The sequence below is a fragment of the Falco punctatus genome, assembly GCF_963210335.1.
Source record: "Falco punctatus genome assembly, chromosome: 12".
Taxonomy (NCBI): Eukaryota; Metazoa; Chordata; class Aves; order Falconiformes; family Falconidae; genus Falco; species Falco punctatus.
The window spans coordinates 23,112,182-23,136,044 of record NC_137592.1 but is presented as its reverse complement, the minus strand read 5'-3'; the positions used below and the strand labels follow the sequence as shown (position 1 = coordinate 23,136,044).

The 23,863-nt window shown below is 44.1% G+C and overlaps 1 protein-coding gene across 4 annotated transcripts; it reads left to right on the top strand.

Annotated features, from left to right (window-relative positions):
• Positions 1 to 1,590: 1,590 nt before the first annotated feature.
• PACC1 (proton activated chloride channel 1) lies at positions 1,591 to 23,461 on the top strand. 4 transcript variants are annotated; one of them, XM_080407985.1, is made up of 8 exons: positions 1,672 to 1,862; positions 5,656 to 5,752; positions 7,315 to 7,524; positions 9,577 to 9,731; positions 11,231 to 11,373; positions 17,589 to 17,733; positions 20,895 to 20,996; positions 22,752 to 23,461. In XM_080407985.1, exons 1-8 carry the CDS (start codon positions 1,827 to 1,829, stop codon positions 22,911 to 22,913), a joined length of 1,050 nt encoding a protein of 349 aa, XP_080264111.1. In that variant the 5' UTR covers positions 1,672 to 1,826; the 3' UTR covers positions 22,914 to 23,461. The 4 variants fall into 4 exon arrangements, with proteins under 4 accessions (XP_080264114.1, XP_080264111.1, XP_080264113.1 ...); XM_080407986.1 differs by having other exon boundaries at positions 1,712 to 1,862; positions 5,593 to 5,752; XM_080407988.1 differs by lacking the exon at positions 5,656 to 5,752 and having other exon boundaries at positions 1,591 to 1,862.
• The last annotated feature ends 402 nt before the right edge of the window (positions 23,462 to 23,863 follow it).

The window sequence follows — 23,863 nt, the reverse complement described above, 5'->3', positions numbered from 1 at the left end:
CAAAGCATCATCTCTATATTTCTCTTCTGGATGACAAAACCAGCACAAGATGAGAAGCACAGGGGAGTGAGGACATGTATGGGGTACAGGAGAGAGCACAGTACGGGAGTGACAACCAAGGGGCCACATCCCTGTGCGAGGAGTCAGGCCAAGCCTCCAGAGCCAGCGCATGGGGAAGGCAAACTGTTGTGACCATCTGGGAGCTGACTGCTATCTGCTGTGGTAGGCTGAGTATTGGTCCTGTTAGGGTGAAGATTTATGAGGTTGTTACCGTGATTCTCCTTAAGCAGTGAAGTTTGCCTACACTGCCTAAACGATAGCTGCGCTTCAGAATGGGCTTTGTCTGCTGGCTGGCTGTCACGTCCATTTGCTGACTGTGCACGCCGCAAGACAGCTATGAAATGTCAAGCAGAAAAGAGACCTTTAGTAAGGCTTTGGACAAAACTGCTTGTGAACGCTCCCATTACGTGCAAGAGCGAGCTCTGGCATTTGCCTGGTTGTTCTGCCTGCAAGTAACCTGCGTGGCTCGCTGCAGAGACCCATGCTGCTAGGAAATCAGCAAAAGTCTAATTTGTCAGTTTGGTTCAATCACATTATAGATCTAACTTTTACCCTGAAATAATTATTTATTATTGTCTCCCCAGGGGAGGGCCGCAAGTGGTGAATCCTAGCTGACATCTGTCTGAAGTGTTAGTGGTTTGGGGGTGAGTTAGAGCCTGCCTTTGAATCACAGACATCTGAAAAATAAATAACAAGAATTAAAATACTTCCTTTCTGAAAGGGGAAGCTGTATATTAGGATAGTTGTCAAAGGACTTCAAGCCTTGGTTATTAACTTATGAGGGGTGGGTCTTGGGCATAGGGAAATGATGTACTGAGCAGGGACTACAGCGTTGCGTCTCTGCAGGAAGTGTTGTGCATGCTTTTTCTTGATGATGATGATGAAACATTAACAATTACTTCCATGCTGGGAAAGAAAAAGAGCTGTGTAGGTATTTGTGGACGGATGGCTCATGAGTCAGCTCTTCTGTGGTTTTGGCTTTGGCTTCTCAAGAGTGCCCTGTTCCGCCAGCACAGCGCGGGTGGGTCTTCGCAGGAGCCCTGCACAAGTTATGTCCGGTTGCCAAGGAGGTCTGTTGTTTTGGTGTTCTGTTAACAGCTTTGGGCAGCCAAAAATAATTTTTAAAAAGTAATATTGTGTGCATCTTGGAGAGAGCTGGCAGAGTGGTTTTAGATTGCTTGTCCGATCTAGTTCATTCTTGCATAGGAGAGTTTGTGAAGTGTGTGGTGTAGAAAAGACTTTTCCCGTCGCTACAAGGTGCACTTCTGTGTGCTTAGTAGAGGGAAACGTTCCTGTAAAGTTCACAAGAAAGCCGCTGCGCCGGGCGGCGTCCCGCGGGAGCGCTCGGCGGGGACGGCGGAGCCGGCTCGGGGAGCCGGAACCAGACCCGGCCCCGCTGGCGCTGCGAGCCTGGCGGCGTCTGCGCCGTGCCCTGCAGCCCGGACGCGGAGAGCCGGGGCGGCTGCCGGCGCGGTAAGGGCCCCGGGCTGCCCCCGCTGGGGGGGGCGCGGGCCGGCACCGACGGGCGCCCGGAGCCGTTACCGCCGCTGCGCTGGACTACGCCTCCCAGCAGCCCCCGCGCCGCTGTGGCGAGGCCGGGGCGGGAAGCGGCCGGCGGGCGGCTGGGGGGTCCCGGCGCCTGCGTGGCCCTGCCCGGGCTAGGGCGGCTCGGCCGCGGCGTCGCCGTCCGTCCCGTGCGGTGCGGTGCGGTGCGGTGCGGCTGGGCTGCCTCCCGGCCCCCGCGGCGGCCGCTCCCCGCCGATGCCATGCTAAGAGCAGAGGTCTCCGCATCCTACCAGGAGGTAGGGGGGCAGGGCTAGCGGGCGGCGGGGCCCGGCTCGCCGGGGGGGCCGGGGCAGACCCCGGCGGTTCGTGCCCGGCCCGGGGCTTGGGTCGCCGCTCGCCGAGCGGTTACGCGACGCGCTGTCGGCGTGAGCTCAGCTCGGCTCCGGTCTCTGCCGCTGCGGGGGCGGGGAGCCCTGGCGGGGCGGGGGGCTGCGCACGGTGCCCTCCGCAGCGTCGCTCGGCCGGGCCCCGCCGTGAGGCGTGTGCCCTCAGCTGCCCCCCAGCCCCCGTCCGCAGCTGGGGAACCGGCACCTCGGGGGTGCAGCCGCGCTCGCCGGAGAGAAACGGGTGGTTTGGGTGGGCTGCAGTTCACGTTTTACCTTTCAACGTGGTAATGGGCGGCAGCTCCTTCGGGTGTCCGGGCTGGGTGCGGCCGGCCGGGGCTCCGCAGCCAGGCGCCGCGGGTACCGCAGCCGAGGGCCGCGTTATCGTCCTGCCGAGAGCCCGAGGCAGCGCCTGGTTTGCATATCACTGTACAGGCTCCGGCAGCCGGAATTCCTTGCTCGTTTCTCTCTCTCCCGAGCTAGAGATACATGCTATTTGTGCCAAGTTCGGCAGCGGTGGAGACTTGCAACAGGGAGCTCTTGATTGCGTCCTGCAGGCAAAAGTAATGCAGATGTTTGCCTCCCTCTGCGTATGATGGGTAGTTCGGGGCTCTGTTTTAATATGTTCAATTTAATTTAGTACTGTCTGTTTAGTTTCTGCTTCTGGTTTTCACGCCGGGCTAGAAGGTATTGGAAGGTGATGAATCAGTGGACCCGCAAAAGGCCTGTATGGACAAGTTCCCCTTTTATTTAAGAGGGTTTTATCCACTAGGAAGGTTTTATCCCATGATTATCAGGATGAAATTAACTCGTGTAAGAGCTTGTATGTAGGAGGTACTTGAGAGTTAATGAAGTCACATTGTTGTCTGAACTATGGACTTGACTATGCATGTTACATTTCTGCCTTGTGTATCAGGCACCACTGGCACTGCTCTGTACATTTGGAATTGTCCCAGACTCTGTGGTACAAGTCTAGATGGTGTGTATGTGTAGTAGTTGTGTTTCTATTTCTCTGGCACCTGAGCCAGTCTGTGATGCTCCTGCCCCTAGCAGGGATGCTCAGATGTCTGGAAATGCCTTTTCTGAGCTTCCGTTTGGCCAGTGCTTTTCCATGTGTAGGACTGAAAAGGAAGTACCCGCTCACAGGCAGGCTCCTGCAGTTATTTCTCACTCAGCTGTACGTGCTGAGCTCAGAGGAATGCTGAACAAAGGTCTGTTTCATGCACTTATGGCTCTTGACATCCTGTCCTATCTCTGCATCCTATTACAAGCTTCGCTGCCCTGCAGATTTGTGTTCTCTCTGCATCAGCACCATGTTTCACTTCTTTATCAAAAGTAAGGTGTAGGAAGAACTGGCCTGCGAGGGTGAACACTGTTGGCATACTCCAGGTTCGCTGTTGTCATTTGCCTTGATTCTGTCAAGTATGAAGAAACCAGAATCATCTGTCATGCAGTAATGCTGTGCTGGCTTTCCAGTTCTTAGAAGACTGTAGCTCAATACATCTCAGAGTTGTTGGATTTATAGGTCTGTGCTTTGTAGAGTCAGTATGCTGTATGCTCAGAACAGGGTAACTGAGCCATGAACAGTGCTAGGCTTTCAGTGGCCTCAGTGGGTTTATGCAGCTTCACCTCTTGTCAGGTCAGGTGTTCAAGATTTGCAGTGAAATTAGTTTGTTTTAGGGGGTCTTAGACATCAGCTCAATCTACGCACTGCACCTGAGGCAATGTTAGCACTCCTGCTTTTGACTAGCTGTCCTTCACTGGTTCTATGTGCGAAAAGCTTACGAAACTCTGCCTTGTGATCAGAGATAAGAAAACATAGTTGGATATCATTTGGGGTTTTTTTCCCCCTGTTGTTTCTAAGGAATGCTGAAAGGTGTTATTTTCTGTTTCTTCTATGTATTGGAGTCCAAGAGTAGGTTCTCTTAAGAGGATAAGAAATGTTGCATATTGTGTTCTTGTTTAAACTTATGTTGGGATCTCCTTGCTATCAGGAATAGAATTCATTTACCTCAGGTGTTATATCTACATAATGAGGTGCCTGTATCTGGGGAACTGTGGCTGAACCAGAGAGGTGTGGGAGTCAGCTGAGAAACTGCAGTGACTTTATAACTGCTGTTAAACTTTTTGGATCAGCTCTGGTATAAGGACTTTGCATAAGTATAATTTGAACTGGCTTCTTAGCTGATTCGGCTTAACCAGTCCAAAAGGTTCGGTGAATACTCTTCTTGTGTCAGAATAGGTTTTTTGGGGTCAGGTAAACAAATAGAACTGGTGTGTTTCTACAGAAAGGAACAGAGTGTTAATTTTACCTTATTTTATGGAGATAATTGAAAAAAAATCTTTGGTTGGAGCCTGCAAATGAACCTGTTAGTTACCTGTTCACTCCATGCCTCGCCTGTGGGAAATCATGCTTTATTTATGTGTAAAGTGTTTAAAAAAACCTGGGTAGCTACTTTCAACTTGCTGTACATGGTGGAAATGGATACAGAAATACAGCAGGAGGTGATGGAGACTTTACGTAAGATTTCGAAGACATTAAATGAGTGGACTCTTCCCTAATAAGTGCAAATAAAGATCTGTTAATGGTGTAATGATTATTTCAATACTGAATTAAAGTTGAGTGAAATAAAAACACTTCCTTATGGATGCATGCACGTTACTGTTGAGCAAGTTGGGGTGTAAAGTTTAATAGCATTTAGTGTGGCTGCTGCATTAACAGTGCCCCCGTTTTCCTTGAAATAGGAGCAAAACTGATCTTCCTTACCTAATTAGGTAGGTGATGCTGAGTGTTTGGCTTGGACAGTTACTGTGTGACACATGATGTGCTGCAAGCTTATGCCCCAGTTTGCCTTGCTGTAATTGGTATGTCAGTCACTGCCACAAAAGAAATTTGGAAAACATACAGGATATACTTAGATATATATGTCTAATGCTTCATGATCTCATGTGATACCTAGCTGATGTGACAAGCTTTGGACCTTGACGGAAGTGTCTTGGCAGTTTGGGCCCGAGCTCTGAATAGCAAAACAAGAAAACATCTGGTCTCTGTTGCTGTTTTAGAAACACTGGAAGACTAATTAGTTGCATAACCACTAATACATAATAATATGTACAGTGAGCTCAAATAAGTACCAGAAATGTAGGGATGTTTGACTGTTGTCTTGTAATGACCCACCTAGCTATGTGTCTGAGACTGCATTTGAGTTACTTGCCCTAATACCTGCCAAAATGCAGCTCACTCTTTTTGCACCTCTTTATTAAGAAGTGCTAATGGTCTGTTGGTGCGTGCTGTGGTTTGTTTAGGCCTAGAAACATGTTCTTGAGTGACAGAATGAAGTTTCTGCTTATTTCAGAGGGCATTGTCCTAATTGGGGGTTCAAAGTAAGCTGAAGCAGCCAGGGAAACAATTACTTTGATCTTGAAAGAAAAGGAGATGTTATTGTTGAAGCAGCAGGGTAGAAGTAGGTTAAATTTAATATGCCGTCTTTCTGCACATGCAAGTCACTTAATTTTTAGCTATAGGTCTACATAAATGTAGCTCTTGTCTTGCAAACAAGTGGAACAGATGTTGGGTGCTCTTGGACTGGGGGCGTGTTTTTGTGTGTTTGGTTAGTTGGAGCCTCTTTTATTTGTACCATAGAAATTCCAGCAATTGCAAGTTGAGAGCATGTTTGGAAATTGAACCACTGTTTTAACTACACAGCTGAGTGAAGATGTGGAGCGAGTATCTGAAAATCCAACAGATGAGAGAGAAGGAGAGATGGAAGTTCATGAAGATGCCAGCTCTGTTATTTTACCAGGTGACAACTATTGACCCAGAAATTACCAATTTTAAGTGCCTAATAAGCTGCTGCTGTGTGTGGGTTTGGTTGTGTTTTTATTTTAATTACACTTCTGAAAGCAGCCAAGGATTGAGATGAGAACATTGCTTTGTCATGAACTGTGCTCGATCAAAGAAGATTGAGCACATCTGGTTCTGAGACAGCTTAGTATGTCGTCTCCCTTTGTGTTGTATCTTACCTGCTTTGCAGTGTCTGTGATGGCAGTGGATTGCAAGCAAAGTCTGTGCCAGATCTACATGAGCAAGATGCAATATTGAATCGATGTGCTGTTAAACAGATTTTAGTTGGACTGTTCAGTCCTGCTTCTGAAGGGTGCAGGGCAGTGTTAAATGGGCTTATTGCAGCTCAGATGCAGGCGTTAAGGTAAGCCAGCCTGAAATGAGTATCACCTAAATGTTTAGCAGCTGTTCAAGACATAGTTGTTTCAGCAGTGCAATTTTATGCATATTAATGCCCTAACTTCCTTGGCTGCCATTTCCTGGCATGTAACTTGGTAACACGTGTGTGACCACGGGCCTTTGTAAGAGGTTATGTGTTCAAGAGGATTTATTAAAAGGCTAGTGTTTGTTGTGCTAAGGAACAAACACCAAACCATGCCATTACAGTTGAAGGGCAGTGTGTGGCATGGCCTGAAAGGGCCTGACATTAACTTACACCACACAGAAGAGTAGTCGTAAAATATGCCTACTTACTTCCTTTCATTTGTTGGGTTTTATATGTTCTTTTGTGCGTTCAGCTATGTATCGCTTACGATCAAAACATGACTTGTAACTCCAGTACACGAACTTTTTCCTTACAAGTATCGCCAAAAGAAATGGCGAATGCAGGGAGTATGGGGAAAGCAGTGTCTGTGTACACGCGAGACTAGTGTGAAGATCTTCAGAGAATAAGCTTTGAAGGCAAGGAGACTGTGAGAGGTTTGGGTCGGTCTTTTTCTAGCTGTAATTGGAAGAATCCTTTTGTGAGACTTTATGTAGTATGCACAAGGAATTATGAATTAGACTCCAAAAATGAGAGGGTAAGAAATATCTGGTGACTTCTACCATGGTGGAGACCCAATGCAGATAGCTGTGGAAGAGTGTTAGAATATTAATTCTCTCTGCTGATGCATATGCTGAGTGTGTAAGAATTACTTCAGACTAGGAGGGGGAAAGGGAGTTGTTTTTTCCAGGAGGAAAGACTGACCATCAACAGACTTCTTTTTTTCTTATGAACTTTGAACTTTGTTTCTGAGTTGTCTTTGAAAATAAACCTTATTTCCTGCCTGCAGTGTCTTTAAGCAAGTGCCAAATTCAATATGTGAAAAATAAGCACAATGTTTGGAGGATTATGTCCCATGCTTGAGAAGGAAGTATCTACCTGACTGATCATAAAAATCAGCAATAGTTGTGGTTTTTTAAATCAAGCAGAGTTTGAGGCATACTTTCCTCTCAAGCGATTGATCTTTAAATGAATACTACATACATTCAGTCCAGATGCCTGTATTTTAAAGTCCTAATCCATATTCTGTTTGGTTCCAGATAGTGAACTGGGTACCGCTGCCCCTTCTTTGCGTTTCAGCAAGACCTGCCTAAAGAATGTTTTTTCAGTAATTCTCCTGTTTATTTATCTGCTGCTTATGGCTGTTGCTGTGTTCCTTGTCTACCAAACCATCAGTGACTTCAGGGAGAAGCTCAAGCACCCAGTGATGTCTGTCTCCTACAAGGAAGTGTCCTTGTATGATGCACCTGGTAAGAGTGGTAACAAAAAAAATGGGTTAAATTGTTCGCATTTATCTTAAATGGCTTAAAAATTTTAGTGTTGATTCTCCAGGGCCCGAAGTGTATATAATGCTTTGACCCACATCTTTCACTTCTTTTTTTTAATCGATGTTGTGTTGCCTTTGCGTAGAAATGTTAATAGTGTACAGGAGATCTTAGGAACTTTCACGCCAGTACCATGAATAACAGTAGCTGTGGAGCATTATGTAAGATTTCATGGATAAAAAATGTTTGCAGAGTCTAGAATGAGTCCTCTTTTAGGGAAAGAAGATAATTCCTTATGGAAATACTCCCAAACTGTGTTGTTCAAACAGGGTAGCACATAGGATGGCTATCATGACCTCAGTGCTGCACTGGACTGTCAGTAAGGAAGGTGAATTTCTCAAACCAACCACAGAGTAACCGCAGTGCCACTTTCTGCTTCTGTTCTGTATTGTTTACAACTTGGTATTACATCAGTAGGCAATGAAAATGGGATGTGACTGCAGGGAACGATGTTGGCATGAAAATGCAGTGTGGCAACAGAAAACTGTGTTGCAGTTTGCAGGCGGGATTACGCCACAGAAGCATTTTTTAATAGGGAGTTCTATTATTTTTTTTTCAATTATCCAGTAACCATTCATAAATAGAGCTGCAGTAGCAAATGCATCTCCAACAGTCATAGGTCGGTTTTCAATTTAAAAATAATACTTTGTTTGAAGTGTTACCACATTTCACAAATAACCACTCCAGTAATTGTGGCTGAAAGGTGAGTGTTTCAAGTTGTTGCCATATTCCTGTAGTTGTTTTTCTGTGTGGCCAGTTAGCCTCAGCTCTGTAAGTAGGACCTTGCATTTGGACCACGTGGATCTGACTGTAAAAGCAGGCTTCCTTCCCCACCCCCCACCCCCCCCCTTTTCCCCCCCCCCCCCTCCACATGAGCCTTTCATACAGCAACAGGAAGAAAATGTCATTTAAAGAAGCAGAAGAACATACATATAAATCCAAAAGTATTTTCAGGGATGCCTGCCAGATCGGAGAACCTAAATTAATGTAGCCCTTTACTTCATCATGCTATTAAAGTGATGAGATGGCAAGCTGTAAGTGTGGAGCACTGAGGAAAGGGATAAAGCAGTTTTAGACTGATACATGCTGACTGCTTTGACATCTTGCATTTTGGTGGACAGATCATCTCAGCTGTGAGTTGATCGTATCTAATAACTTAAATCTTGCTTTTTTTGGTAGTTGGTCTAGATCATCTTCAAGCAAGCTTGTTTCCAATAATAAATGTGCCGTAACAACATTTTTTGTTTTGGCCTTGTATTTTGCTAGCCACTTATAGCTGAGGTGACTGAGGTTCTTCTAATGCGTACTGTTGGTCTGAAAGGGTAGATTTATGGTATATATGAATTTCCATACAGGTGACAGTAGTAGCCTGCCTAGCCAATGATATAAGTAGTAAGGGATGGTAACAGTTAGTACTGTTTGGCTTTGATTTTTATCATGACATTGTATTGAGTGAACAGAAGATGCTAGATGTTCTGAAGAGCATCTTTTCACTTTTATTAGATCACCCAGTGATCTTTGATCTGTCTTGTATAGTACGTACATTATTTTCAATTAAAATTCGGTACATTAAATGATAATATCTGAAGACACGCCCATGCTGAAGCACTACATATCCCATTTGACTTCTGTAGTGTCCTAACAGTTTAAATTAATTTCATTTGTGGTGAGAGGGACTGATGTATTAGCTGCTGGCTTGTGGGAAGACTAGGGAAACTTAGCAGCTTCTGTAAACCTTGAATTGTTGTTACAGAGTGTGAACCCGGATTGTTTTTCAGTGTGTCACGAGGGTTCTGCCCTGATGCAGCCGGCACTTTTGCCCTGCTCCAGAAAAATGCTGAAGTGTGTTGGTTTAATTTGATTATTTTGCTTGATCTTGAGGATAGCTCAGTATCCTGTGGGATTAAGTCCCAGAAGGAAAATCCATCTACTTGGGAAAGAAATTGGCTCTCTTTAATGTTTCTTCTCCCCAAACAGGTATTGCCTTTTACCCAGGCAAGGCTCAGCTGCTTAGCTGCAAGCATCATTACTATGATCACATTCTGCCTCTGATAAATCCAGGTCAGCCGGGAGACATTGAATGCACCACTCAGAGAATCAACTACACAGATCCTTTTACTAATCAAACGATGGTAATAATAATAGCATAGAACAAAGCTTACTCAGTGGGGGTTTCCTGCTTGTAATGGTATTTGAAAATAAAAATATTTATGAAGTGCTGTAAAAAAATCCTTGCTTCTAGCCATCTGTCCTTTTGTTTTCAGAAATGTAAAAGAACCCAGTCAGTGTGTGTATGTGTTGTGGAAGATCAGCTGTCACGTGGGTGTGTGCAGCATGAAAACCTGAGTGGGACAAAATAAGTAATTTTTTTACAATGAAACTCTCACTTCATTTCTCTCCTAAATGAGCTGGCAAGCATACCCCTTGATATAGTAAATCTAGCTTTGATTGAAAGCAGTATCAGTTATTTCATTAAAGCAGGCTAGGATATCTCTTTTTGTATGTTTGCTGAGAATTCCATGCTATTTTTGTTACACTTGGAAGAATCTTAACTGGGCACAAAGCATTTCATTATGCTGAAACGTTGTGAGCCAGTAAGATGGGTACATTGAATGATAGTCTGTCTTAAATTGCCCATAAAAATGCAAATAATCTAGCTTCTGTATAAATAAATGTTGAAAAAATAAAGTATTAAATACAGTCATTTGTATCTAAAGTGATTGCTTAGATTGTTTTTAAGGAAACTAAACATTAACGTACAAACTATCTAGGTACCTATTTCGTCAAGCTTTTTTCCTCTTCATGTTTTGCCTTTTGTCTAGTTACCATTTATTTCTGGAAAGCAGCTCCTTGGTATATTTGAAAGTGATATCCTAGGTACAAGTCTAATTTAATTGCTGCCACTAATATACTCTTTTTGTGTGTTTTAACAAAGTAAGAACCCGCATTTTATGTTGGGTGGTAGATTCATTTGGAAGCTTGCTGATCTGATAGTCTCTAGTCTGAGGTGGAACGGAGAGCCACCGCGGCAGGGGCCTCTGAGCCGCGTAGAACCCTGTTCAGATTGGCTGAGTCCTTGTTGCAAGCAGCAGCTTGCTGTTCAGTGTGACGCTTGCACTACTTCCAAGTTGTATTCTGCCTGCTGGCGTTTTTTGTTGGTGTGGGTTTTTTTCCTTTCAGCAGCTTACTTCAGGTGCTGGGGGCTGTGAAAATGTTCCTCTTTCTCAAGGAGAAGCCTGAAGTTCTCCGCATCAGACTCCACATTAACTTGTTTCATGTCAAGACCTGAAAGCTCCTAGACTTTAATGCTCAAAACAGTTTTGATTGTCCTGCAGCGTGCAGATTGCAGGGCCTTGACTGGTCATTCCACATAAACCCAAAGGACCATGATAGAATTAAAGCAGATTTCTTAGCAAAACACTAAATCTTGATGTAAAGGCTTTATTTTTAAACTAAAAGAAGGGATTCAGTTGGTGTTTATTTGATGTTTTAATAGACGTGTACTTAGTAGCAGCCAAGAAAGTCTTGGTGGGTGTTAGATTTCTATACAGTATTAGTGACAGATGGCAAATTCCTGACTAGGAAGTGAAGGTTCCTTTGCTACTCTCACCATCTCTCTGTTTGCTTACAGAAGTATGCTTTGGTTGTTCAAGGCCCTCGTGATGTGAAGAAAAAGGAACTGGTGTTTTTGCAGTTTCATTTAAATGGAACAGACCAAGATTTTAGTGCTATTGACTACCTTTTGTTTTCTTCTTTCCAAGAGTTCATCAACAGGTATGTAAAGTGATGAAGCTACAACAATACTAATGAAAGCATGGCTTTTTTAGTGAAAATCAGATAGGCTTTTATATTCTCTCTTTTTTAAATTTTTTTTTTTTAATGTTTGGGTTGCACTGATGCTCCCTCATGTCTTAGGTTACTAATCTTACTTTTTAGAAAATGAACTGAGGATTTTTTTCAGTGGCAAAAGCTACCCTTCAGCTATGCTTCAGCCATTTGTTGCTGCGCTTTTAAAAGTCTGAGGTTTGTGCTGGTTTTCCGCTGTCTGCTGCTGTGGGTGATCAGGAAGCGTGCTGTCCTGGTCAGCGTGCTCAGGAAGTGCACTGAGAACACTAATGTTTCTGTACCTTTTTTTTTCTTTTAAAGCAATTACTGTAAAGATTGGATCCTCAGATTGATTTGTTGTGATTTGGTTGAAAGATTAACTGTATTTCTTCGTATTACTAGCTTTATGTAAGATTCTACAGAATCATGTGATTTTATAGGTGGGGTTTTCAAAATTGCTTTGTATTGGTTTGACATTGGTGCCATTGGAGCAACTGATCAACTTCATAATTTTAACAAGAGTGGAACTGAGTCTGTCTTAAACTTTCTTGAAATCCCCACCTTTTTCCCTCCTTGTGAGAATACATTCCATACTTAACTGTTTCATTTTTGCTTCAATTTAAATTCAAGTTCTGTTCTCCCTGTGATTCAGATTAAAAGCTAGACAAAAGATACCAGGCACAGTGAGACCTAATAGAAAGCCTTAATTTGGGGATAGTCAGATAAATGCTCAGTGAAAAAGGGGCAGCAGTTTGAAGGCCATATGCAGAACAAAATCAGATGAGGGAGGGGAAAAGAAATAACAGATTTTATCATAACAAAGCATTCTTGGAACCTTGGGCATGATCATACTGGTGCTTTTCAGATTGAACAAAGACTGCAAGTGTTCAGTCACAGTATCTCTGGATGGCCAAAGACCAGTTATCTTTTTTACCAAACATTTCTACTTCAGTGAAGGAGAGAGCGCAAGTCACTAAGTACTTCCTGTAACTACTAAAACACCTCATAAAATGCTACTGTTCTGGGTATTTTAGGCATCGATATTTTAGAGTGAGAAAAAACCAGTTAAGAGTTTTTACTCTTAAAGTTACTAAGCATAGTGATGTAGAAAGTGTTACTTGTTCCTTCTGTATTGCTTTTTCTCGGGTTTTGTGGCTTGTGCTGTGGTTAGTGGTATGTACGGTGGGACTGATTCCAGCAAGGTGCACAGCTGTTTCTGTACTGCAAGACACAAGCGCTGTCTGAGCCCACCCCTTGTGAGACAGAGCAGAAGGCAGTTGTGTTGCATCTGGCTCCCAGCTCTTGGCGGAATGAACCAGCTTACCATGACACAGCTTGGTCTACGCATGCTCAAGTCTCGGCAGCCAGATTTCTGTGCTTATTGTATCAATTTGCAGATAAGCCATTTAAAAGAGCTGTTTCTTCCCAAGTTAAAACACGTATGTCCTACTTAAGTTGGCGGTATTTCTGCAAGCGAGCCACAAGTCTGCATGCTGCTGTCCCAGACGCTTGTGCCACACGTTGTGCAAAGGCAGGTTAGATATGCGAAGCGGCAGTAAGCAGCATTGCAAAGGTCCTAGCTTCAAGACTTGTGTTTGTGCCAGCGCAGGCGAATCAGTAAGACTCACCTGTAAGTTGCCTGGAAGAAACATGGATCACAACCTCCTGCCTCCAGGTTTGCCAGGTCAGACTGGTTATATGGCATAATCAATCTCCAAAGCGATGGGGAAGTGTCACGTTGTTCCTAGAGAAGCTGCCTTGTCTCAGTTTTGGCAGGCACCAGAACTAAAGCTGGGAGGGTGAAGGCTGAGCCTGGGTTATGTCTGGAGTAAAGTGAAAAGGTAGGAAAAGGTGGTGTCTGTTTGGGGATGCATCCTTTGTGCCCATTTGCGGCAGGCAGTAGGAATGCAAGTTAAAACTAACCCTGGTAACAGGAACATTGGCAAAGGCATGTAGGCCTTTAAACTCAGTAAATGATCTGCATGTCCAGGTGTAATACAGTAAGAGAACCAGTTGTGTGCAAGAGGCCAGTAGTGTGTCTTTTATAGCGCTCTCCAAGCTCGACACAAGTTGCCTGCCTGTCTTGCTTAGCATTGTGTATTGCTGTCCTGGTATCCTGGGGCACGAACTGGACAGGCTAAGGGTAGGTTGAAAGTGTCTGGTTTTTCCCGACTATGAATTGTGTGTGAAACCGTGTGCTTGTGTGGACTGTGCTTGCTCTGTCCAACTTCCAGCAGAAGAGAAAACAGAAGTTATTTCTGGTTCATCAGTGGATGCTAAATATAGTTAAATGGGAAGTCTGAACCAAGATATCTGTAGGAACTGTTGTGTTTCTGTATGGCCTCTAAAAATCTTCCAATTACTAGCCATTGTTAACTGCTTTTCCTGACAGAGTGTCTCACACTGGTTATAAGAGCGTATGTATTAACACTGAATCCAGCAGTTCATGTGAAGCGTTATCAGGTGCTGAGATACATGCTAGAACCCAGCAGAGATCATAATGACCTTTTCATTTTTTTGCTGTGGCTGCAAACAGGTTGGGTTGGGTTGGGCAGGCAGGCTGCTGTAAAACGTATGTGGAGGGTATTCGTCGCCTTCAACCACAATCCAAACCCGACCCCCTGAAATCAGTGGTAAGAGTCCTGCTGGATCTACACCACAGTTTCTGTGTGGATGGTACTATGGGCAGCTCACTTTTGCTTTAAATAGCAGTAATTGTGTCAGTGAAGGCTGCTGCAGGCGTCAGCCATACGCAGTAATAAAAATGGCATCCAAGAGACTTGTATCTTTAATGGGTTTTTTTGAGGCACAGCAAGTGCTGAGGACTCAAGTAAGGTCCAGTTGTTTGTGTCAAGGGTTTTATTCTCTGCAGCCTTTGTTTTAAAATTGGATCAACAGACTACATGAAACTGGCACCGCTTGCTAGTTTTGTTCTGGCCTTCGTAGAACACTGCTGAACTGTGTGCTATTGTTGGCTTGTGAGTTGGAGGGATACTGCCACTGGCTTTTTTTTTTTGTTTTTTTGGTTTTTTGAGACAGCGGCAGCTACTGTCCGTACCATATTAATCACAGGGAAAGAAATAATGAAACCCTTGCAAATTACCAAAAAAGTGTAGCTAAAAATACAAGTTCCTTTCCTGAACTGTCATTAGTGTAATACATGGCTTTAAAAAAAATCCTCTGAACATATTACTGACGAAACTATTGTTAGCGTAGCATGTAAAATAACTTCTGGTCATGTGAAATGATGACTACCAGTCTGATCAGATCGGATATTACTTAAGGGTCTAAACAGAGCTCTGTGTTCACATCTCTGGTCTGGATTGCTGCGTGCAGAGGAATAAATCGTAACACAGAAGGGTTGAGACTTTTGGTAGCACACCGTCTGACCCTTTATTGGATCCCCTGGCTGTCTGAGTTTTCCCATCTAGGGAAAAGCAAAGGCAGTGAACTTAAATTGGGTTTGACCCATCTCTGGGTTTGGCTCATGCTGTTGCGTTGGGTTCTGCTGGAGCCTAAGCTGCCTCTGGCTCTTGTGGTGGTAAAAGGCTCCGCTGCAGCGCTACAGCTCGATCCGCAATTAGGTTAGCAACGCCCACAGCTGGGACAAATACGGTCTCTCGTGGTCTGACGCTGATCAGTCTGTGCTGGGCCAGTTAGTACTAACTCCCTGTCAGCAGCCTGAACTGGCAGTGGTTATCAGAGTGCTGGCAGAGAGGAGACCAGGGCTTTGTCGCTCACCTGAGTGAGACAGTGGCTTCTTGTGCTTCTCTCTCTCTGCTGTGAGGTAGGAATTTTTATGTGGTCTTGAGGTACCATTAATATCCTGGGAGAGCCTGGTGCAGAGTATTCCAGGAATCTTACCATACATCTAAAGGACAATGTAACAGGTAGAAGAACTTACCGAACAAGAAAAAAAAAAAAAAAAAGTGCAGCCTCTGCAGATTGTCTGTCTTGGGGGGTGTAAGGGGAATTAAAAACAAACTTGCCTGGAGAATTATTGTTCAGTTTAAAATCCCTTGCCTGTCTTGCGTTCACTTAGTTGTGTGTGATTTTTAAGCTGCATTATTTGCCTTTGTGCAAAGCTTGTGCCTCTCTGCTCTGCTCACCATGCAACCCTTCCTCCCCTGCCCCCCTTTTTTTTTTACCCACGACTCTATGGCAGTGGTCTGGATTATGGGCACATGGAAGGAGATGCTTTCTCAGATCACTTCTCCGCAGTTTCTCCTAAGATGTTATTAATGTTTCTTTCTCAAGCCTACAATTACTGTTGAAGGCAAAGTATACTACTGCTGTCTGCGTACCGTCTAAGTTGTGGCTGTAGTGTTCAGCTCTGTGTCATAACTTCCTGCCTCAATTTTCCATGTTGGTTTGGAAAGCTTTTCTAGGATGCTGTATTTAGTTAGGCATTAGGCATAGGACTGGCTGGCAGAGTGCTAATTATGTATGTTCTCTTGAGTGGCAAAGCACCGTGCCCTTCTGTACTGTTCTATCAGCTGCTGCTGTACCCACATACCGTAGGGGGAAGCCGTCATCGTCACATTAAGTCTCCCTATGTCACTGGTTTGTACTGTGAGGAGTAGTTGGCAGTGGGCTTTGTTACTGTGCTTTGCCCATGTCTTCCTTGCAGGATTAGGTGCACCACTGTCCTGTTGGGATCACTAAACAAGCACCTCATGATATCAATAGATAAAGATATTCCTAACCGGTTAAAACACTCTTGGAATAGCTTCTGTTGTGATGGGTAGCTAAGCGCGTTAGTTTTTCTTTTCAAGAAATGCTTCTCCTTTCTGTTTGTATGCACAGTAGTTCAGTGTTTGAGCTCATCACCTGAAGCCCTGACGTAAAGAGCAAGGGCTTTGCTAGGATTTGCCTTCCTATGAACGTGTGCGTATTACCTGAGCCTGAGCAGGCAGCACAGTACAGAGCAGCCATCAGTATGATATTCTTTTTAGCAGCGCATGCTTTTTCTGCCTTGTAGACAAAGCATCTTGGTTTGTAGGAAGAAAAGGAGCTGTGATTCTGAAAACTAAGGAGAAAGACAGGAAAAGTGCAAATCCAGTCAGTGCTGGTACAGGACAAATCTTCCTGATTGGTCTGTTCTCTGGGACAAGAGCTGGCTTCTTCAGCTCTGTTTTTCTTCTTTAAATCTTTCTCCTGAAAGACCAAAATACCTTAATCTCTCAACAGACATGCGCGCCCTCTGTCATACAAGCAGAGTGTACTCTTTCCTTCACCTAGGAAGATGGATTTAATCCGAGTCAAAACCCTTTCCCTTGTGTCTCAAGGACCAGCACACCCTGATGTATCTCTGCAACCTGAAATCTATCTTCAGTAGAAATTAGCAGGCTGCGCTTTAATGATTCGCGATTTATCACAGTCATTTACCCCTTCATTTCAAATGAAACCTTGTTGAAAAAGCAGCTGCAGGGCCAGGTTTATTTCACAGAGATGATGTGAAAGTGGCTAAAATCACAGTGCTGAGTGGCTCCCAAGGGGGTAATTCACTGTGTCTTGTGCAGCTGTTCAAGGATGGAGACCAGATATGCCTTGGAGGTACCTCTACCACTTGCAGCGTGAAGGGGTATTGGAAGCCTTAAAGTGGCTTACGGTCACAGCATTGAAGACCAAAGCAGTTCTGCTGTTCTGGGGCCACAAATATCTGATCATGTATTGGGAAAACAGCCATGTTATTGCAGGTGGGAGTCTTACACCAAAGGTATAGCGTTTCCAAAATAACAGGAATGCACTGAATGTAAATTTCAAAGCATTTTAAGTATGTCTATGTTGCAACCAGTTTATTTGTATCCCATAATGAGGTGAAGCAGCCTGCCCTGCTTCTAGGCTGTTCCTTCCATCTCTTGCTGCCTAGCGTTATGGCGAGCTGTTTCCTGGGGTCCTGGCTCTGCTCCTTTCTGCCCAGAGATGACAGCCAGGCAGAACTCTAGGGTGGCAGGGCACCAGGTAAGTCATCTTCGGTTAAGAGCACAAGAGTTAAAATGTCACTACTCACAATGTGCTAGATATGCTGAATTTTAGTAGTTGAAACATAAAAGGAATTGTGAATGCATTATTAAGTGCCTGCAGGTCTGACATTCTCCTGCCTACAGGGTTCAGATGCCGCTCTGAGTTTGGCTGGTAAAGTAATGGTCTCTTTCCTTTAGTCCAGAAAAAGCAGAATTCATGAAGGACTGTGAAAGTTCATACTCTAGCTGGAAGTTTTCTGGAGGCTTTCGAACTTGGGTCAAGATGTCCTTGGTGAAAACAAAAGAAGAAGATGGTAGTGAAACTGTTGAATTCAAACAAGAGGTAAAAAAAAAAAAAAAAAGTGTTATGGGACCTTTTAGTTTTATTAAGAACTAGTTACTGCCATGGTTTAACAGAACCAGTTCTTGGGGCAGATAGCAATGTGAGTTGGAAGAAGGGGGGGTGGGAAGTTAGGTGAAACATCAGGAGCTTTTTTTTTGTTTCATTGCATCCATCACACCACATGCCAGTGAGCAGTTTTGGCTGTACAGTTACTTGCATTCTTTCTTAACATGAAGCAGTTCTGTAGAAGTGCAACCGTCTTGATGTGCTTGGTTGTTGGTATGGTACAGAGACACACGTCAGGAAAACATCTCTAATGGGAAGGTCAGAAAATCCAGGCCTTGAATGTGTTGTAAGTGACACCTGTAGTCTGAGGTAAGGGTCCGGAGAGACCAACACAGAAATAATAACACAGCTACATTTAGTTCAAGGTGGGGAACAGCTGGCAAAGGAATTGTCTAAATAATACTGTTTTCTAATACTGGCTATTATTTAGATTACCACAAGGGCTGATGTTAGGATGAAGAAATAAATGTGAGCCTCGTATCCTCTATAGCATTCTGATGTCTGCTTTTTGTTTGGGTTTGGGCTTTTTAGCTGTTGAGTATCCTTAGAAAAATGGAGTGCATCATTTTTCTTGCATCTTGCATCATTTAAAACTAGAAAACAGGCAGGTGGAAGATGCAAACTTAGCTAGAGGTGAAGTGAGTTTGACTTTCACTCCTGTTCTGTTTACAGTAAGGGACAGGAAAATAGTTGTGTTTTGAATTTATCTTTCTCCCAGTGTTGGCTGGAGAGGAAGTGTCTCATCGGTAGTGAGAAATGAGAATTTTAAGAGCAGTTCTTGTCCAGAGAGCATATCTGTCAGGGACTACACTTTCTTAGTCCATGGTACACTTGGAAAGAGCACTTTGTGGAGATCAAAATGAAGCAGAAACTTCAGTTCTCCTATCTTTAATTCTCACAGGGCATTAAAGTGGCAAAGGCTTAAGGGAAAAACAAAGCTGTGACTGTGAGGTGAGTCCCCTTCTGCTCCACTTTGAGGACAGGAGGCAAACGCCAGTCACACAAGTCCCAAACTAGGGAGAGGAAAGAATGCATCAGGCAGCTGCTGCCACGCTAGCACTAACAGCAGTTGTTTGTCTGTCCTTCATCACCTACGGCTCTGTATCACTTGCGATTTGGTACTTACCAAGTGTAGGATTTTTGAAAGTCCTTTGTGTGCCCGAGTCTAATGTGTGTCAAAGTGGAAACAAAAGGCTGACTCAGAACCACAAAAATCTGAACTTTTTGTGACTAAAGATCTGTTTAATCCAACAGTTATGGACTGATTATCTGGGTAGGTGATCACTGTGTTGGGGGTTTGGGGGGTTTTGTTTGGTTTTTGGGTTAGTTGGTTTGTTTTTAATGTTTCAGATCCCTATTAATAATACAGTAGAAGTTGAAATAGCTCAGACGTAAGTTGCAATTGCTTTGTTTGACAGTACAGCATTTGCTAGATTGCATAAGGAAGTCCATTAGCTTTTCAAATCTAAACCTGGGAGATGGCAGACCAGCAAGATGGATATAAATATTAGGTCAAATAGCACAGTCAGTTCGTTTGCTAACTAGCCCTGTAGTCATGGCTTTGTCTTTTTTTCCGTTCCCAGTGCCTTAGTTTAGTTTTATGTGCTGTTTGTTTCCTGGTGTGCAGTTTTCGTGAGTGACTGGCCAGGGTGATGGTACGCTGCACTAAGTAAATGAGCTGTAGAAGCGTAGGGTAAGTCAGTCTGCAGCAAAGGTGTTTGACCAGAAAACAGGAGGTGGTTGAAGCTCCCATATACTCTGAATGGACGTACATCGTGTTCTAGCTCCTGCTTCTCTGTGTTCACAGCCTAACATCTGGTCAGGGCAGGGCGTGTGGAGAAGACTAACGAAGTATGTGTAAATAAACTAAGGGATGGTAGGTGGGAGGTTTCTGTGGCAGGTCATCTCCCTCATACAGTGAAAAAGCTTGTAAGAAGGTGAAAGCTGATTGTTGAGGGACTTCCAGTTCAGCCTTCCTCTACCCGGAACAACTCAAAATCCAGGAAGGGCAGTTTCTTCCATCTGTCTCACGTTCCTGTCACAACCCTGAAATGAAGTTACAGTACTGCTGGATTCATTACTTCCAGTCCAGTATTAAACTAATGTAGGAAGAGCAGCAGTACTCTCTTGTGCACACACCAAGATGTAAATACTGCTTTGAGGACTGGAGAAGTGAGAGGTCCTTCTGTCACCTGCTCAGCTGTAACGCGCCACTGTGCCTTGCTGTTAGGGAACTGTCTGGCTCTTGAGCAGCTTATGTTGTCCCCTAGCAGCGGGGTGGGGGGCAGTGCAATCGGTGTTATTGCCTGTGTACAAACCCTTGTAGCTCCCCTCTGGGTGGGGGTGTCTGTGCTGCAAGAAAAATGTTTTTTGGAGGCCTAACGCTTTCGTGACTGTAGTTCCTAAGACTATGGTTTCATGTGGCTGTGACGTCAGTCTGGTATCCTCAGCTGTACCCTGGTGGAACTGTGCTAAAGCTCTCTGCCGGCGTCCTGGTTTTGGCTGGGATAGAGGTAACTGTCAGTGCTAGTTCAAATGGTAACCTAGTTAATGGGCAGCACCTGGGAAGTATGGTTTTAATTGTTAAGGGCTAGGCTTCTCTCCCGTTTTCATTCTGTACTTGCTGGCATCTTCTAGTTTATTCTACAACTGATAGTCCAAAAAAGAGTCTTCCTGCCAGCATTGCGTAGCTCTCTGGTAAATAAAAAGTAATTTAGCATTCATTCATGAGAACTTTTCAAATGCTGTATCACTCCAAGTAAATAATTTTTGTAAATTAATTTTCCCTCCTTGAAAGGGAAAACTATATAATAAAATAAAGACCCTGGCTACCACTGTAAAAATGGTATCGCAGTGTTTTACCAAGTGAGAAATAGGGGAAAAAAAACCCAAACCAAACAAAAGAGATGGAGGAAACCTCCCTTTCCATATTTTGGGAGCCTACTGCTTCAGGTAGAGGAATACTGAATTGGAAGTCCCTCAACAGGCAGCTATTTTCACCTTCTTACAAGCCTCTTCTGTTGCACAGAAGACTCATTAATTTCTTCAGTGGTGTAACTTGCACATTTGTGGTTTTTTTTCCCTCATATCCCCAGACCAGTGTGGTCAACTATATTGACCGGAGAACTAACCCAAGTGACCAGCTGTTTTTTGTGGTATTCGAATGGAAAGATCCTTTTATACAGACTGTTCAAGACGTGAGTAACATGCTAGTTCCTTTTTGAATCGTTGTCTGACTGTACCTGCTCATGGTTTGTGTGTGCAGATGCCTGTGCTACCTCACTCCAAGCAGAAATTCAGAGGAAGAGTGAGGTTACGTCTGAAGCTTCAGCCTATGCTCCCCCTTATATCCCATAATGCATATTCTGCAGAGGTCAAGACCATCTGACGCCTTCCCTTGGCTTGGTGGCACTCAGCATTCTGTTTGCAGCTAGAGGTACATGTAGCTAAAAAAAAAACACGTGACCCCTGTGGTCTAGCAAAGTGTAGCTTCAGGTCAAGTCTGAACTTTTTGCTTAAATAAGTTGCTTGGCTACACTGTATTTAATGATTTTTCTTTATTATTTCACAAGCAAGAAACCTAGGCTTAAATCAGAATAATAAAAATAGCCTAGTGTATTTTTTATCCATTACTAGCACAGAATTTGGTACTGCATTCAAATGCACAAAAAGCATTCCAAAATTTAGCTCGATGTGCTGCAGGCAGAGGTGATAATGTGCCAGACAAGACCATGATCAGTCCCCAGTGGTGATTAAGAGGTGTGTGCTGCAGGTACATGCTTTAAGCACGAGCTAGATCTTGTTTCCCCAGTGTTCCAAGGGCAGGTCAGATACACTTGCCCCCCCCCGGAAAACGTAGAATGGCAAAGTGTGCAGAGACAATGTGTTTAAAATTTTGCATTTAGAATGGCCCTACCTGACAGCCAAAGTCCATTGCTGGTAAAATCTGCAGAGTTCTTGTTTTCTTGCCCAAAACCAGAGCGTGAAGGCAGGAGGTGGTAGCTGGTTCTTTGCACTCCGGCTCTCATGTCCGTGCTGGGGCCAGGCACCCTCCTCAGTGCCAGCGCCTCCTCGGCCTCGCGAGCCCGCTCCTGTTCCTGGCTCCTCTCTGCTGGACGGGGTTCACGCCTCCGCCACCTTCCAGCCAAAAACCGCCCCCGAGCCAGTGGTCTGGGGTGCTCGTTCCCTCTTGGCGAGAAGGCCGTAGTTCACAAGCAGGGGCAGCCAGTGGCAGCTTTCAGGAGGATTAACAAACACAGAGTGCTGGTTTACGACCTTCCAGCTTGGCTGGTGACCCAGTGACACCGCGCTCGTGCTGACAGTCCGAGCTGCAGACTCGGTGGCAGGTCCCAAAGCTGTGTGTGACTTCGCTGCTGCCTAAGCCTAGCTCTGCTTGCTTCATCCGAGATCCTAGAAGTCATCCCTGTGCCTAGAGGTGCGAGGGGAATTGCAAAGCATAAATAAACTTTAACTACTGTGGAACCAAATGTAGTTAAAAATAGAAATACAAAGTACTTGCTGTAAGTCTGCAGAAACAGTTGCTGCTGTCAAAAGCTGCTTTAGCATTACCGTGCTGTCTCGTTAAAGCTTTCCAGTAGTTGTCTCTTCTAGCTTTGTCTTCTGGGAGATAGTCTTTAATATGACTGCTTATTTTTGTTCATCTTTAAGCACTATAGTAAATTGAATCTATAATCTCTAAAATTAGCCATTTAACTGTCTCTCTGAAGTCTTCGATAATTCAGTGCCCTGAATTAGTTTAAAAGGAATTTAGCAGCAATCAGAAAACCATGGTGCAAGGCAGATGTGTGGAGAAGGCACTGCAGGCAGCCCTGGCAGCGTCAAGGAAAATGCTGCAAAACATTTCAGTTTGAAAAATTGAATTGTTTGTTATTGAATAGGTATTAATACATGATGAGTCAGATAAGGGAAATAATATTTTTAATCTCTTTCAGATTATCACAGCAAATCCCTGGAACACGATTGCTCTTCTTTGTGGTATCTTTTTGGCTCTCTTTAAGGCAGCAGACTTCGCTAAGTTAAGTGTTAAGTGGATGATCAAAATCCGCAAGAGACATCTGAAGAGGAGTCGTCAAGTAATGAACCACATAAACTGAGACTAAGACTGCCATTTATTCATAGCAGAAGGGATAGAAAATAACTGGATTAAACTTCAATCAGCAGTTAAAGATGCAAAACAGGTATGTTTTCTTCCAGAAAAATGATGGCTGGAGAACAGCTTAGTGAACTGGCTTTTGAACTTCAGAAAGGAGCTAACTCTAGGACAGGTCTAACAAACTCATGCTTTTCTATTCCAAATTTAACAAGCTTACCTCTATATGGGGGGAGCAGGGGGAAAGGAGAGAATTCACTCGTGTTCAGAAAGTGAACTTTGTAGTAGTCAAGGTCTAAAAAAACAGACAGTGTTTGACTGCATCTCAGAACAGGAAACCATTTAACTTCTGCATGAGCCCTGACCTGCATCTGCTACTCTGAACAGTTACTTCCTTGACTGTGTTTAGCAGACAGTAAAGCACTCAACAAAACAGTCCGGCCTCCCCTCTCCGAAGTATGTGTTGAAACAAAATACACTGGAATTCTATTATATGTCATTTTTGATTTAAAGTATAGTGACTTTAATATTAAAAAACCTCTTCAAATAAGATATTGTGTATGTTCTTTGATGCTGCCTACTCTCAGATTCAGGTGGAGCTTTACAGGAGGTAGTCCAGGCAGGAGTATTTCTGCAAGAGGATACAGTGAAAACCAAAAATCCATACCTGGGCATCCGAGCTGGTAATAGATTTTAAACTCTGTCTTGGGCTGTTGCTCATGTCTCTTTCCCCCAGTCTTTGCTAAGGGAGTGACAAACAGTCTTTCATCAGCCTGGCATTTAAATGGGATTCTCTGTTCTACAGAGAGTGCGCACTAACTGTGCTGGGGTGGCACAGTCATCGTCTTCCTTATAAGCCCCTTATTAGCCTAGATGCCCGACTCTGACTTGTGGAGCCTACAGGGCAGCGGCACACCACTGTGTGCTTGCTCTGAAGGTGTTGCTGCAAGGAAA

What these genes read in the sequence shown, in the direction of transcription:
- PACC1 (XM_080407985.1), top strand. Translation starts at nt 1,827, where the DNA reads ATGCTAAGAGCAGAGGTCTCCGCATCCTACCAGGAG. An exon ending in CTGTTGAATTCAAACAAGAG is followed by an intron (nt 17,734 to 20,894) that starts GTAAAAAAAAAA and finishes TCATATCCCCAG; the next exon opens with ACCAGTGTGGTCAACTATAT. An exon ending in TTATACAGACTGTTCAAGAC is followed by an intron (nt 20,997 to 22,751) that starts GTGAGTAACATG and finishes AATCTCTTTCAG; the next exon opens with ATTATCACAGCAAATCCCTG.